This window comes from Nyctereutes procyonoides, unplaced genomic scaffold (genome assembly GCF_905146905.1).
Source record: "Nyctereutes procyonoides isolate TBG_1078 unplaced genomic scaffold, NYPRO_anot_genome, whole genome shotgun sequence".
NCBI lineage: Eukaryota > Metazoa > Chordata > Mammalia > Carnivora > Canidae > Nyctereutes > Nyctereutes procyonoides.
Genome location: NW_026575024.1, coordinates 11,464,197 through 11,477,477, shown reverse-complemented (window position 1 = coordinate 11,477,477; position 13,281 = coordinate 11,464,197). Strand labels below are relative to the sequence as shown.

Here is a 13,281-nt window from a genome sequence, read left to right as displayed (position 1 = left end):
CATATCGGGCTCCCGCTGCATGGAGCCTGCTTCTCCATCTGCCTATGTCTCTGCCTCTCTCTCTTTCTCTCTCTGTGACTATCATAAATAAATAAAAAAAATAAAATAAAATAAATAAAGATTTTATTTATTTATTTATTCATGAGAGAGAGAGAGAGAGTGAAAGAGAGAGAGAGAGAGGCAGAGACACAGGCAGAGGAAGAAGCAGGCTCCATGCAGGGAGCCCGACTTGGGACTCGATCCCGGGTCTCCAGGATCACGCCCTGGGTTGAAGGTGGCGCTAAACCGCTGAGCCACCCGGGCTGCCCAAGCTGTTTGCTCTTAAATCTTGACTCCCATGTTGAAATCCTCCTTTGATGCCATGGAAACACCACAATCTTGTTGTCTAGGACTGAATTTGCCTTCCTGCCCAACCTCTTCTTTGCCAGCGTCCCCCTTCCATGGAGAACAGAGAAATGTGTGTTACAGCAGAGGCATGGCTAACTCCATATTTGCTGCATGTACATCTGTCCTGTGCTGAGCATTTCCTCCTCAGGCCACCAACCTGGCAGGCCCTGTGTTTAGTCTCATGTGACAGGTTGAGAGATGGAGTTGAATCCATCGCTCCAGCCTGAGACACCTGGGCGGAAAGCAGGGCACAAGGTGGTGAACCCAGGAGCTGGATTCTAGACCCTGTGCCCCGTCCACCGTGTAGCACAGCCCTCCTAGGACATCCCGCCATCGTCTGTGCCCTTCCCCTCTCCTTGTCTCTCTTAATTCCATCCCCTGTCTTTGTCCCTATCTTGGGCCTGCACTGCTTGATCAGAGCCCCCTCATTCTGTGATGCTCCAGCCTCCATATTTGGGTCAGATCCTCCACTGAGTGCCTTGCCCCATTCTCCCCTTCTCTGGCACTCACCGTGTGACAAGTCCTTGTCTGGGGTCTCCCCTCCTGGAAGCTCCCCTCTGTGTGGCCCCAGGCAAGTTAGGAGGTTTCCTAGAAAATGCTCTCTCCGGCTCTGGCTCTGTGCAGCCTTCAGCTGAGCCAGCAGCCTTGCTGGGCACCACAGCAGGAAGTAAGGAAGAGGCAGTGGCGCAGCTCCCCCCACAGCCTCTGGCCAGCAGCAGGGCAGCCCAGGACCTGTCATGCCGCCAGGAGCTGTGTAAGAGTGGCATCTTCAGAAGCAAGGGGCCTTTGGATAAATTGCTTCCTTGGCTGTTGCCTGAAAGGCTGTGTGGTCCCAGGAGGACGCTTCATTCCCTCAGTCTCGGTTCCTCATCTATATCTGGTGGAGAATTGTAGGACCTGCTTTACCAGCCTCCTGTGAAGTTCCAGCGAGGTTGTACATGTGAAGCCCTTAGTACAGGGCCTGGCACCTATGCACAGGGATGGCTTGGTCCATGCTAGTATTTTTGTGAGCATTGAGCTGCATAAATCTTCACACAAGCATGTACGCCTAGTGCATCATGGCCTGGACAGGTCACCTCATTTGACCTGTTTGGCCACCCTGTGAAGGAGAAATGGGATGAGCTAAGGCCCCGCTTCTCTGTGGCCTGCTTTTCTCACACCCCAGAGCCTCACAGGAGGAGCTCATCCTCTTTAGTCGGGTGTGTTAGAATGTTCGACTGGCATGATGCAGGGCCATGGCCGTATCCCCAGAGCACCTGGTCAGTGATGCGGCTTCTCCTCTCTACGCCCTATGCATGTCCTCATACCCCCTTATCTTCCCCCAGGCCTGCGAGGGGCCATCCCCTACGCCCTGAGCCTGCACCTGGACCTGGAGCCCATGGAGAAGCGGCAGCTCATCGGCACCACCACCATCATCATTGTGCTCTTCACCATCCTGCTGCTGGGCGGCAGCACCATGCCCCTCATCCGCCTCATGGACATCGAGGATGCCAAGGCACGCCGCAGGAACAAGAAGGATGTCAACCTCAGCAAGACAGAGAAGATGGTCAGTGCCCCGTGGGCCTGGGAATGGGATGGGGGCTTGGTCTGCACCGCAGCTGGGAAATGGGGAAATGAGACACGATTTGAGGATCTCAGTACCTACACACACGTACACCAGTTGCCAGCCTCAGAAGGAGGTTGGAGTCCTGAGGCTCCTTGTGAGTTGTTTGCCAGCCTCTGGCCTCATGGTGGGAAAGGGACACAGCCCACTTTCTCAGTGGGGAGCACAGGTCTCTCTGCAGCCATGTCTCAGCCAAGGCCCTGCTGGAAAGAGGTCCACAGGGGAGAGGGGGTGTCACGGGGGGGGGGGGCCTGGCTCAGCAGGACCTTCTCACAGAGGCTGTTCTCCCACCACCCCCATCCTCCAGCTTTCTTGTCTGTTCTTCACAAAAGCCCCAATATAGGTTCTCAGACTTTTTGCTGGGTATCTGAACCAGTGGTGGCTCTAGGGCTTTCCAGGGCTGGGTGGGACCAGAGAGAATTTGCATTTTTAGCAAGTTGCCAGGTGCCACTGCCCTGTGACCCTGCAGCCACCCTTGTTGAAGCCCGGCTTTAGGGGAACCAGGATGTTTGCCCAGAGGAAGAGGAGCTCCTATGCTATTTAGGGAGTGCTTTCTGTGGCACAGGCTCTCCTCCTACTGTCCCGGGGCGCCCTGATCACCCACAGGAGGCAGGTGCTCTCTGCTCATCCCCATTTTGCAGATACGAGCACGGAGGAACAGAGAGGCCACACAGACTCCATAGTCTGTGTTCTTAACCATCTCGCTCTCCATCAGCGCTCTCAAGGTGGAGGCCCCTGGACCAGCAGCATCACTGGGAGCTTGTTAGAAATGTGAATTCTTGAGCCCTTTCCCAGACCTGCCTAATGAGAACCCTGTGGGGCGGGGGGGGGGGGGGCTGCATTTTCTGAAACCACAAGCCTTCTGGGTGATTCTCCCTGCCTCCCCCCGCCCCCGCAGCTGCACCTCCCCCCAAACCCCCAGTGGTGGCTACTTGGCTGTGGCCTCAGGGCTTCTCCTGCATTCACACCCTGGTGGCCTTTGGTCCTCCTTTCAGAGGGTGGGGCTGTTCCTCCTCAGTGGGCTAGAGCTGTGCTAGCATGAATCCAGTGACCCTGAGACCTCCTACCCTCACAGACCTGTCCTGCCAGAGGGTGGTCACTCTCATTCCTCTCTGCTTCCCACCAAGATTGCCCCCCCACACACACACCACCATCCCCACTGATTGACCGGCAAACACCTGCCCAGAACAGAACCACAGCTAGTGCAGCTGCAGGCACAAGTGACAAAAGGAGCCTGCCCTGTTCAGTTTGCTGGGAACAAAATCACCGAGAATGGCAATTCCCAGTCCTGCATGCACATTAGAATCACCTTTGGAAAGCTTACAGACCAAACCCCAGCCCACAAATAAATTCTGATTTATTCATGATTCTGATTTATTTCTGGGTATCCATTGTATTTTTACAAGCCTTTCCACCTCCCTCAGGGCTCCCAGGAGGCTCTCTGCTACCTACAGACACCCTGCACTGATTCGAAAGCACAGTTAGGGCTCGGGGCACTGGTGGCCAGAAGTGGAGGGCTGCTGGGTAGGCTGGGTGGGGTAGGAGCTCCCAGGAAGAGGCCAGCTGACGACCTCCCTCCGGCCGCAGGGCAATACCATCGAGTCAGAGCACTTGTCAGAGCTCACGGAGGAGGAATATGAAGCCCACTACATCAGGCGGCAGGACCTCAAAGGCTTCGTGTGGCTGGACGCCAAGTACCTGAACCCCTTCTTCACGCGGCGGCTGACTCAGGAGGTGGGACCCCAGCATGCACCACATGGCTCAGGGTCCCTAGCCTTCCACCCTCAGGCCCTGTGGGGCCATCGGTGGGTGGGCAGAGGGGCCTGCCAGGCTGCCTCCCCTGCTCCCCACTTCCCGGGCCGGCAGCTGGATATGCTGTGGGGCTCGGCATCTGCTCTTCGCTCCCCACTCACTGCCATTTGTAGTGTGAGTTTAATAATAGACTTGTTAACACAGCTTGGTTTTCCTGGATGATAGACTCAGAACATTGATCAGCTACTGAATCGGAGCTAAAAATTTCAAACATGCCGGCGCCTCAGGGCTGTTGTTCCATCCCCCCGGGGACTGCTGGCCTCTGAACTGTGAGTGACACAGTCTTGGTGGGCCCAACTTGGGTCTGCTGCACTTCATTTCTGAGCCCGTGTTCCTCCCTGGCAGTCATGGTCTCTGTCATTGTGGGAATGTATCTCATTATTGCTTCGTGTCATTTTCCCAACAACCTGTGTAGTAGCTACAGCTGTTCTCTTGCTGGACAGCTGGAAAGGCTGAGACCCAGAGAGGTGCAGTAACCGCCCTGAGGTCACATAGCCAAGACGCAGCAAAGGTGGCAGCAGAGCCCAGGGGTGTCTGATCCCGGAAGCCAGGTTTTTGAACGTCACGCCAGCCTGCCTCCCACTCCCGTTTCTGAGTGACACCTCCTGTCCTCTCCACCCCCCAGAGAAGAATCCCAGCTTGAGTTGGTTAACACTTTGAAGTTGCCTGCGGCCCTGTGCCCTTCCTCCCATCTCTCTCCCACACCCCCACAAGGTACAGGCAGCTCCCCCTCCTAACCTTGACCTGACCCAGACCCACTGACCAGGGCTTGCTTGTGTCTCCTGCCCCAGGACCTCCACCATGGACGCATCCAGATGAAAACCCTCACCAACAAGTGGTATGAGGAGGTGCGCCAGGGCCCCTCGGGCTCCGAAGATGATGAGCAGGAGCTGCTGTGATGGAGCAGGGCGCCCGCCCAGCGGCCTCTTGGCTCTCAGGACAGATGCTCAGCAGGGGCCCCGGAGATGCTGCATTTGGCCGCAGCCTCAGGGAAGATGGAAGCAGGGTGAAGCAAAGGCCATGGTCTTCTGAAACCAGATGTCCCTGGGCCTTGGAGCCAGCTGTCTGCTTCTGAAGTAGGTCATGTCTCCGGGCCTCCCCGAGCCAGACTTCTGCTCTGTTGTTTCCCAGCCCGCAGATCCAGAGGGACCCACTGTCCAGGTAAACTTTCCCTTCTGCTTCTGCGGCCAGGGTGCAGAGTCCTCTGACGAGCTGAGGTGCCTGAGAAGAAAAGCCGTGACCAGCTGTGGAGCCCGCCAGGACTGGGGGTTCTGGGGGAGCACTGGCTTGCAGCTTCTGCTGTTCTCAGCCACGGCCTTCACAGGAGTCCCTGCTGTGGCCCAAATGGGTGTCTGTTCAGCAGTGCAGGGAGCCAGCCACCCTTTCCCTTTGGTCATCAAGGTGCCTCTGGTCTCAGCAGCAGCAGTTCTGACCTAAGTGGTGGACTCAGAAATCCGGAAAACCTCACACTTCCCTTTGAGTTGTTGCTTGCACTCCCTGAAAAGGAAAAACCAGTGACCTTTTTCTTTACCTCGGACTGGCACCTTGCGGGCTGTCTCCCTGGGTGGCAGGCAGCTGCTGCCCTCCTCTGGGAATAGTGTGAATGTTTACACTGGTGCAGAGCCGGACACAGGGTCCTTCTCAGGAACCCCATTAGAAGCTGCATTGGGTTTCTGGGGGTTAGCCAGCCCAGTCTGTGGGGTCAGAGCGCCCTCTGGAGGGAGAAGCTAGAGTTACAGGGCTTATGCAGCCGGCATCGGTGGTCTTTGAGTTCAGTTTAAATTCCTGCACTTTTACATAGTGAGAGCCTGGCAATCACCTCCCTCCCTCACCCAGTGGATCTCATTGGTCCAGAGGCCCCAGTTCCTGGGCTCTGTGGGGTCTGCCCACTCTTTGCCTGCTGCCACCTTCACTGCTAATCATTTCCTTCTTCCCTGTTCGGTTCTTTACCGTCTTGGGTCCCAGCTCACCAAAGCCCTGAGTAGGGGCCGGAGCAGCAGTGCCCTGTGCTCCTCCCCTGCCACTCCCACCCAGAACTCGCTCACAGAGGCTTGCACATGTCTCTCTCTCCCACACGCACACCCCCTGCCCTGTCCCTGTGGTCCCGGCCCTTGGCTATCCAGGGTGAGGAGCTGCTAGTCACATCCAGATGGAGTGGAGTTCCTCACTTTCACATCTCCTCCTCATCTTCCCTTAACAAACCTCATACCCACTAGCCTTTGCCCATCTATGGGCCAGTGGCACCTCCCCTAGGTGCCTCAGGGTCCCTGCCTTGGGACCCGGCACCCTCTTGGGTGGTTTTGTTCATTGTGTCCTGGTTCTGTGTGAGGAACACTGGGCCAGCATGGACCCTGGGCTGGCAGCAGGTCTGTTTCCATCCCTTCTGCCTCAGGCAGCATGGCCCTGGGTGTCAGGAAGAACTGACTGCAGAGCCCTCCAAGACCCTGGTGCCCAGCCCACCAGACCAAGCCCCTTTCCTGGAAGTATGAGGCCAATCAGACAGGAAGCACTTGGTTTCCTTCTTATGCATGAAAAGTAAATCTGTACTTGCTAGGGTTAACATACGTTCATTTCTCTTTTTGGAACCTCCCCCTTTAGCTCCGTAATTTAAGCCAAACAGGAGTATTTTACTTCACCTAATACCTTCTGGGAGGAGCAATACCATGTATAATCTGGTCTCCATCATTTCCTACTTTTAGAGGTCAAAGAAGGAGAAGACGGTTGTCCACACCTAGGAGGAAGAGGGCAGGGATCCGAGATTAGAGTGTTCTCCAATCCATAAATAATTTACCTTCTCCTTTGAAGTTTGTGGTCTGATCTCAGAAGTGGAACTTGCATTGCAAACTCAATAGCTTCCCAGAAAATGTGGAGGGGGCGGGGATTGTGAATTCACAGATAAAGCAGTGGAAACACCTTCTCAATTCAGACTGCCCCGTCACCAGGTCTCGCCTCCCACTTTTAGCAGAGACTTGAAAATGATAGTGTAGTAGAGAAGAGTCCTCAAAGTGGAAGGTCCCCTAGGTCTGGGTTAGTGGGCCGGGGGGGGGGGGGGGGGGGAGGCACCTTTCCTGGCAGGTCCTGGCACCTCTTGGGTCTCCTGAGAGCCTCTTCTGCCCCCTGCTGGCTAAGTGAGGCTTTGGCAGGCTGGAGCCCATTCTCATGGGGACAAGGGCAACCCGTGTTCCTCACGTCTGTCTCTTGGCCTTTGCCATTGCCACCTGCAGAGCCCATGGAGATACATTTTCCTGGTGGATTTTTTCAAGTGTCTTTGCTTGAAAATCAGAAGTTTGCTGCTGCTGCTGCTGCTGCCTTTAGCATATTTAATAATTCTACTTTTGGGGGCAAAAAATGCCTAGTAGATAAAAAAATATTTAGCATAACTACAATTTCCCACATATTTATTTCCTTCTAGGTCTAGCCCATGGGAAGGAGGGGTATAGCACACAGACAGGGTCATACTTCAGAGCGAGGGTGAAGGCTGTGAAGTCTGTGAGTGCCTCTGAGGCAGCTGGCAGCTTAGTGAACTTAGAAGATGTGCTTGTCTTGGGGAACCATGTGGCAACTAGGCCCACACCCAAGGCTCCCTCCTGCAGCCCTGTCATTGTAGAATCCCTGGGAAAACCATACCCTGAGGCTTGTGGTGTGGGGAGTTACAGGGCAAGGAGGTGGCTTATCTTAGGTCCCCAGAGATCAAGTTTTAGGCTGGGCTGAGCCAGGGCCACGCACGAGGAAGGTGGCTGAGTTCCATAGTCTGGTGCTCAGATAGCCCAGCAGCAGAACCAAAAAACCTCCTGCTCCCTGGCCAGCTACCTCTCTTCACGGTAGAAGGGCTGGTCAGGCCCTGGCTGACGTAAGGCCCAGGGGCAGGGCCTGGCCCAGAATGTTGGCTCCCCCAGAATACCCCAAGTTAGCCTACAGAGGTCCTGGTTGGCCTGCAGATTCCTCTGTGTGCCATGAAATATGGAAAGATTGATGAGCAGGGGATCCTCCTATCCTTGAAACCTACATCAGAGGTGGCATCAGCAAGACTTGCTCTGTGAGGTCTCAGCTTCACACCCCAGGGGCTTGTGCATTTGGCCGAGTCCTCAGCAGGGTGGCCACATCCAGGATCCCATTTCTGCTTTGGTGGGGAGAGTGGTGGGGTAAGGCAGGGTGGTGGCTGGCTTCTCATCAGCTAAGTCATGGATGTCAATGGTGCAAGCCTCCAAACTGGTCCCTGATTCAAGCACAAGGAAGAATCAGCAGCAATGATCTGCCATTAACTAGGACTTTAAAAGAGAGAGAGAGAGAAGCCACCGTGATCCTCCCCCCTTCCCTCCAGAATGCAGACCTGTGTTTCTCTTGCTGGTTGACATGTATAGGAAACCAACTCTGAACCGTTCTCGTTCTCGATATGGCAGCCAGCATCATTAAGAAGCTGTTCTCCTAGGAACTCAGTCTCTAAAGCCCCAGGCAATTTGTTTTAAATGAAAACACTCCCGGAGAAAGGGAAGACTTACACAGAGTAAGTAGCCACACTCCCTCCTGCTTAGGTTCCTGCTATCTCTCACGCAAGTAGTTAGATATTGAGGAACTTCTGTGGCCATTGGCCATGTGACAAATCAAGAAGACTTGACAAGTTTCCCCTGGGCCACCCCATCCCACTGGCCAACTTGGTCCAGAGGGAAACAAACACCTGGCCTTTCTCCCGGTGAGCTGGTCCTGCCAGGCTGTGGTGTGAGCTCGCCCGACTTCAGGGTGAGTGCGGCTGCCGGAGCTGGGCCACCTGACCGGACAGGGAACGTGCAGACGGGCACTCAAGAGAAAGGTCCCCTGTCACCCTGGTGGGCCTGTGCTCCCAGGAGCCTGTCAGCCCTGTGGAAGAGCCACGTCCTCGTGCTCCTAGTCCCTTCTAGAAGCCCCAGCCCTGTTCTAAGGAACCACTAGAGGCCTGGGGAAGGCTCCTTGCTCGCTGCCAGGTTTCAGGGTTCATGGCTTCCCCAAGGCTTTCACATCATCTCCACAACAGCCCCTGCCAAGCTTGATCTGTTCTCAAGGTTAATCAGAACTTTGAATTCTTCTGACTCGTTTTCTTTATAAAAATGAAGGATTTTTTTTTTAAGTACCTTTTTTTTTTTTAATTTGTTTTAAGGACCTTTCAGAAGGTCAGGCTTATTCTTTGTCCTCCCACGTGTAAGTTGTGAAAGGTATTTGTTAGGTCCTGGTTCCTGAGAAATGATTTGCTGCTCTTTGTGATGGGGCTTCAGACTGGGGAGGGGAAGGTGGGCCGCCGGGAGAGGGGGGAGCACTGGAGCTGCTGTGCTGGAGCCCCTGCTTCATCTCACTGGACTGTAAAGAATTCAGAAACAGAAAACAGTAATGTCACTGGATATTTATTTAGAAATAAAAATGAATGCTGCTGGATCCGAGCAGTTCCTGTGTTTGTGTTCAGGCGGCACTGCAAATACACGGGTCCCACTCTCCTGGACTCTGCTCTGTCAGCACCTACCAGACTCCGGGGACCAGCGGCAGACGTGTTGCCCAGGCCACGCGGTGGGCTTCGGAACAGACAGGCCCCGGGCGTCATACCTGCCCCTGCCCCTTAGTGAGGAGGATGTGAGGCCAAGCAGAAGGGTCTAGCTCGGGCCCAGCTTCCAGCCAGCCCACAGCTGCTAGAGTCTGTCTTCCCCACGGCTCCCTGGGCTGCTGGTCTCCCGCTGCTGGGACTGCAGACGAGCCCCGTGCACCTCTGCCAGGCTGTGGAAGCAGGAACTTGCCAGTCCATCCTCCAGGTTCTGAATCCACACAGCTCCAGGCGTCTCTGGTGGAAGGTGGTGGCACGCTCTGCCGGAAGCCTGGAGTCTGTTTGCCCCCTCATACTTCCACATGGCACCCAAAGCTGCTTACGGGAACAGGCACAGACCAAAAACACACGTACTAGAAAGTGAAAGCAGGTAGGACAGCCTGCGCTGATGCCAGGTGCGGGCCTTCCGGCAGGGAAGCCAGAGCTGGACCTCTCCGCGCCTTCCACTCCTGCTCCCCCACCTCCAGCCGAAGAAGGAAGTGGGGAGAATAGATCACACCTGGGACCCAGCTGTGCCTGGGCTGCCAAACTGGGTGCCCAGACATGCTGCTGGGGTCGGGAGCAGGGAGCCGCTGGGGGGGGGGGGGCGGGGAGGCACTCGCACCTTCATCTTCATCAGCTCCCTCTTCCACCTTTGAGGAGACCTGGGTTCAGAGAAACGTTTCTCTACGTAATCAAACTCTGAGTGTGATGAGGGGTGGCACTGGAATGATGGGGACTGTGGTGGAGTCTTCTCAGGCCACCGCTGGCTGCAGGGGAGGCCGGGCAACGGAGCTGTGCCAAGCAGTGTCAGCTTGGACAAGGGAGTCCTGGTAGTAAAAGGAGAATGGATCTCAAGCGGCCCCCCCCCAGAGGGAGCTGGTATTTTTTGCTCACATTTCAACCTCTTCTCAACTCCTAGGAGAAGCACTCAGGGTGGAAGGGAGCGGGGCAGGGGAGTTTTTCCTTAGAGGCCAGAAAACTCTGGGGGAGGGCCATACACAAAGGTCAGGGCCCCATAATCCCCTGGATGTCACTTGGCAGCAGAAATAATGGATACAAATTCCTGAAGGGAGACAGATTCCAAAACAATAATATATAGCATCAGCCTCTAACAATTAAATTAATGGTGTGTAGGAAACGGTCCAGAAGAACAGGTGCCAAGTTTTTGGTTCTCTGAATGGAAGGATAACGGCAACTTAAAACCTCTTGTTGTTTGCATATCCTTCCTATCCCTCAGAAAGCACAGTCATTCAGTACTCAGGAACACTGCACGGCATCTTCACGTTTCATAATGTGATTACAAATGAAAACAAATGAAACCACAGCTACAGGAGCAATGCAGTAAGGGGAGAGATTTGATATGATAGAGCACTCGGGAAACAGGAAGTCTCACTGTCACCGGAGGTGAGAGTCCAAACTGAGAGAATCACTTAGAAAAGCATCTGGCAATGCCTAGTAAAGTTAAAGACATCTGTCACCCTTCAACCCAGGAATTCCCCTCCCAGGACCATGCCCTGGAGAGCAAGCAGGAGCAGACGACTGTCGGAGGACCAGACCCCAGCCTGCCTGCCTACGCTCTGTACTACCAGAGAGTGAAGAATGGTTTCTAACATCTCCAAATGGTTGAAAAAAAATTCAAAAGAACATTTCATCACCTGAAAACTATATGAAATTCGAATCTCAATGCCTATAAATAAAGCTTTTAATTTTTTAATGAAAAGTCTATTGGGGGAGCTGGGTGGCTCAGTGGTTGAGCAACTGCCTTTGGCTCAGGTCATGATCCTGGAGTCGTGGGAGATCGAGCCCCACATCAGGTTCCTCGCAGGGAGCCTGCTTTTCCTGCTGGCTATGTCTCTGCCTCTCTGTGTGTGTGTCTCATGGATAAAAAAAATCTTAAAAAAAAAAAAATCTATGGAAGGGGTGCCTGGGTGGTTCAGTTTGTTAAGTGGCTGCCTTCGGCTCAGGTCATGATCCTGGAGTCCTAGGATCCACCCCAGAGAGTCTGCTTTTCCCTCGCCACCCCACTCATGGTCTGTCTCACTATCTCTGTCTCTCTCTCAAATAAATTTTAGAAATCTTAAAAAAAATTTATGGAAAATTTTTTCTCTCTTGTTATGTAAGTACCTACATAACTTTTTTTTCCTCTTGGCTCCCGAAGCCAAAAATACTCACTACCTAGCCATTTACAGAAAAGGCCTGCCCACCCCTGCCCTAGAGAAATTCTTAACACACTCTTGCACCAGGAAACACCCGTGAGAATATTTGCAATAGCACCTGATTGGAAACAAACGAAATGTGTCTCACCAAGAAAGTGGATAAGCAGTTACCCTTCCCTTCTCGCTTGTATGTGTGTGGTGGGGGGGCGGGGGGTAACTGAGACTCCCTCTCAGTCAAAATTAGGTCTGGTCATAGGTGGCAAAATTAAAATCAGTAATGGCTTTCCTAGAATCCTTGAGAACCAAGATTCTTAGAAAAGAGGTGAAGTAAAAATATCCCTTGGTCCTAAATTTTAATTAAAGTATAAATATGAACTTACGATGTATTTTGTTTTTTAAAAAATGTAAGCTCTGTTCATTAAAAAGACCTAGAAGCGGGCAGTCCGGGTGGCTCAGCAGTATAGCACCGCCTTCAGCCCAGGGCATGATCCTGGAGACCCTGGATCGAGTCCCACGTGGGGCTCCCTGCATGGAGCCTGCTTCTCCTTCTGCCTGTGTCTCTGCCTCTCGCTCTCTTTCTGTGTATTCTCATGAATAAATAAAATCTTTAAAAAAAAAAAAAAAGGACTCAGGTAGGACTGGAAGAGGTCCCTACTGGCCAAAGACAGGAATCTGAGCATCAATAGCAATAATGTAAAGAACTAAAGTATTTGAAATATACTGAAATTAAATATATACATACATATATGTATATATATATGTATATGTATATATATACACATACACACACTATGCTGAAATCAATGAGTTAATGATACTTTTTTAAAAAATAGTCACTGTTGGGGGACCCTAAGGCATCAACTCATTAAGTAAAAATAAAGGCAAAGAGGGGCACTTGGCTGGCTCAGTTGGTAGACCATGTGACTCTTCATACCAGTTGTGAATTCAAGCCCCACACTGGGCCAAGAGCTTGCTTAAAAAAAAATAGTAATAAAAACAAATGATTAAGCATTTATCTCATTTAAACTACTCCTGATGGTCAAATAACAGCTAATGGCAGTTTCTTTTTCTTCTAAAAAAATAATTATAAACTTACAGGAAGTTGCAAAAAAATAATACAAAAAGGCCTCGTGTACCCTGTACTGTTTCCCCAGTAGTAACATCTTGCACAACTACAGAATAATATCACACCTGGGAAACTGACATTGGTACAAGCCACAGACCTTGTTCAAATTCTATCAATTTTACATGTACTCCTGTGAGAGCGAGTGTGTGTGTTTAGTTCTATACAATTTTATCACATGTGTTGAGTCACACCACTACAAGGAAGTTTCTTTTTATAGAAGTATTCTGGTTGCCAAAAGGAATACTAAAACAATCTACATTTTGCAACTTCCAATGAAATGACTGATCTAAGCACCAAATAATAGTCCTAAAGGCTGATACTGTTCCAAAGGGAGAAAATTCAACATCACGTGCCTTCTAGTGAAGGAATACAACATCTATGAAGTATTCTTATTCCCCCCAAATCAGACCCAAATCTGAGCAAGCCTTAAAAGTCAACTGCTGTGTGATGTACCTCAGTTATAGAAGGACAAAAACCACATGGTTGCCTCAACTGATGCAGAAAAAAACATTTAACAAATTTCAACACACATTCATGATAAAAACACTCTAATAAACTAGGAATAGAAAGAAATTACCTCAACATAATAAATGCCACATATGAAAGTGTATGTGCCACAGCGAACATCCTACTTAATGGTGAAAGACTGAAA

The 13,281-nt window shown here is 52.1% G+C and overlaps 1 protein-coding gene across 3 annotated transcripts in view; it reads left to right on the top strand.

Moving 5' to 3' along the window:
- The window catches only part of SLC9A8 (solute carrier family 9 member A8), a 68,621-nt gene extending 61,797 nt beyond the window's left edge, over nucleotides 1–6,824 (top strand). For 2 of the 3 annotated variants that reach the window (XM_055300518.1, XM_055300501.1), the window contains 3 exons: nucleotides 1,713–1,933; nucleotides 3,578–3,724; nucleotides 4,594–6,824. In XM_055300518.1, coding sequence (XP_055156493.1) covers nucleotides 1,713–1,933; nucleotides 3,578–3,724; nucleotides 4,594–4,701 — 476 coding nt within the window. In that variant the 3' untranslated portion in view covers nucleotides 4,702–6,824. The remainder of the gene's footprint in view (nucleotides 1–1,712; nucleotides 1,934–3,577; nucleotides 3,725–4,593) is intronic. The other variant, XM_055300508.1, reaches the window with a different exon arrangement.
- The last annotated feature ends 6,457 nt before the right edge of the window (nucleotides 6,825–13,281 follow it).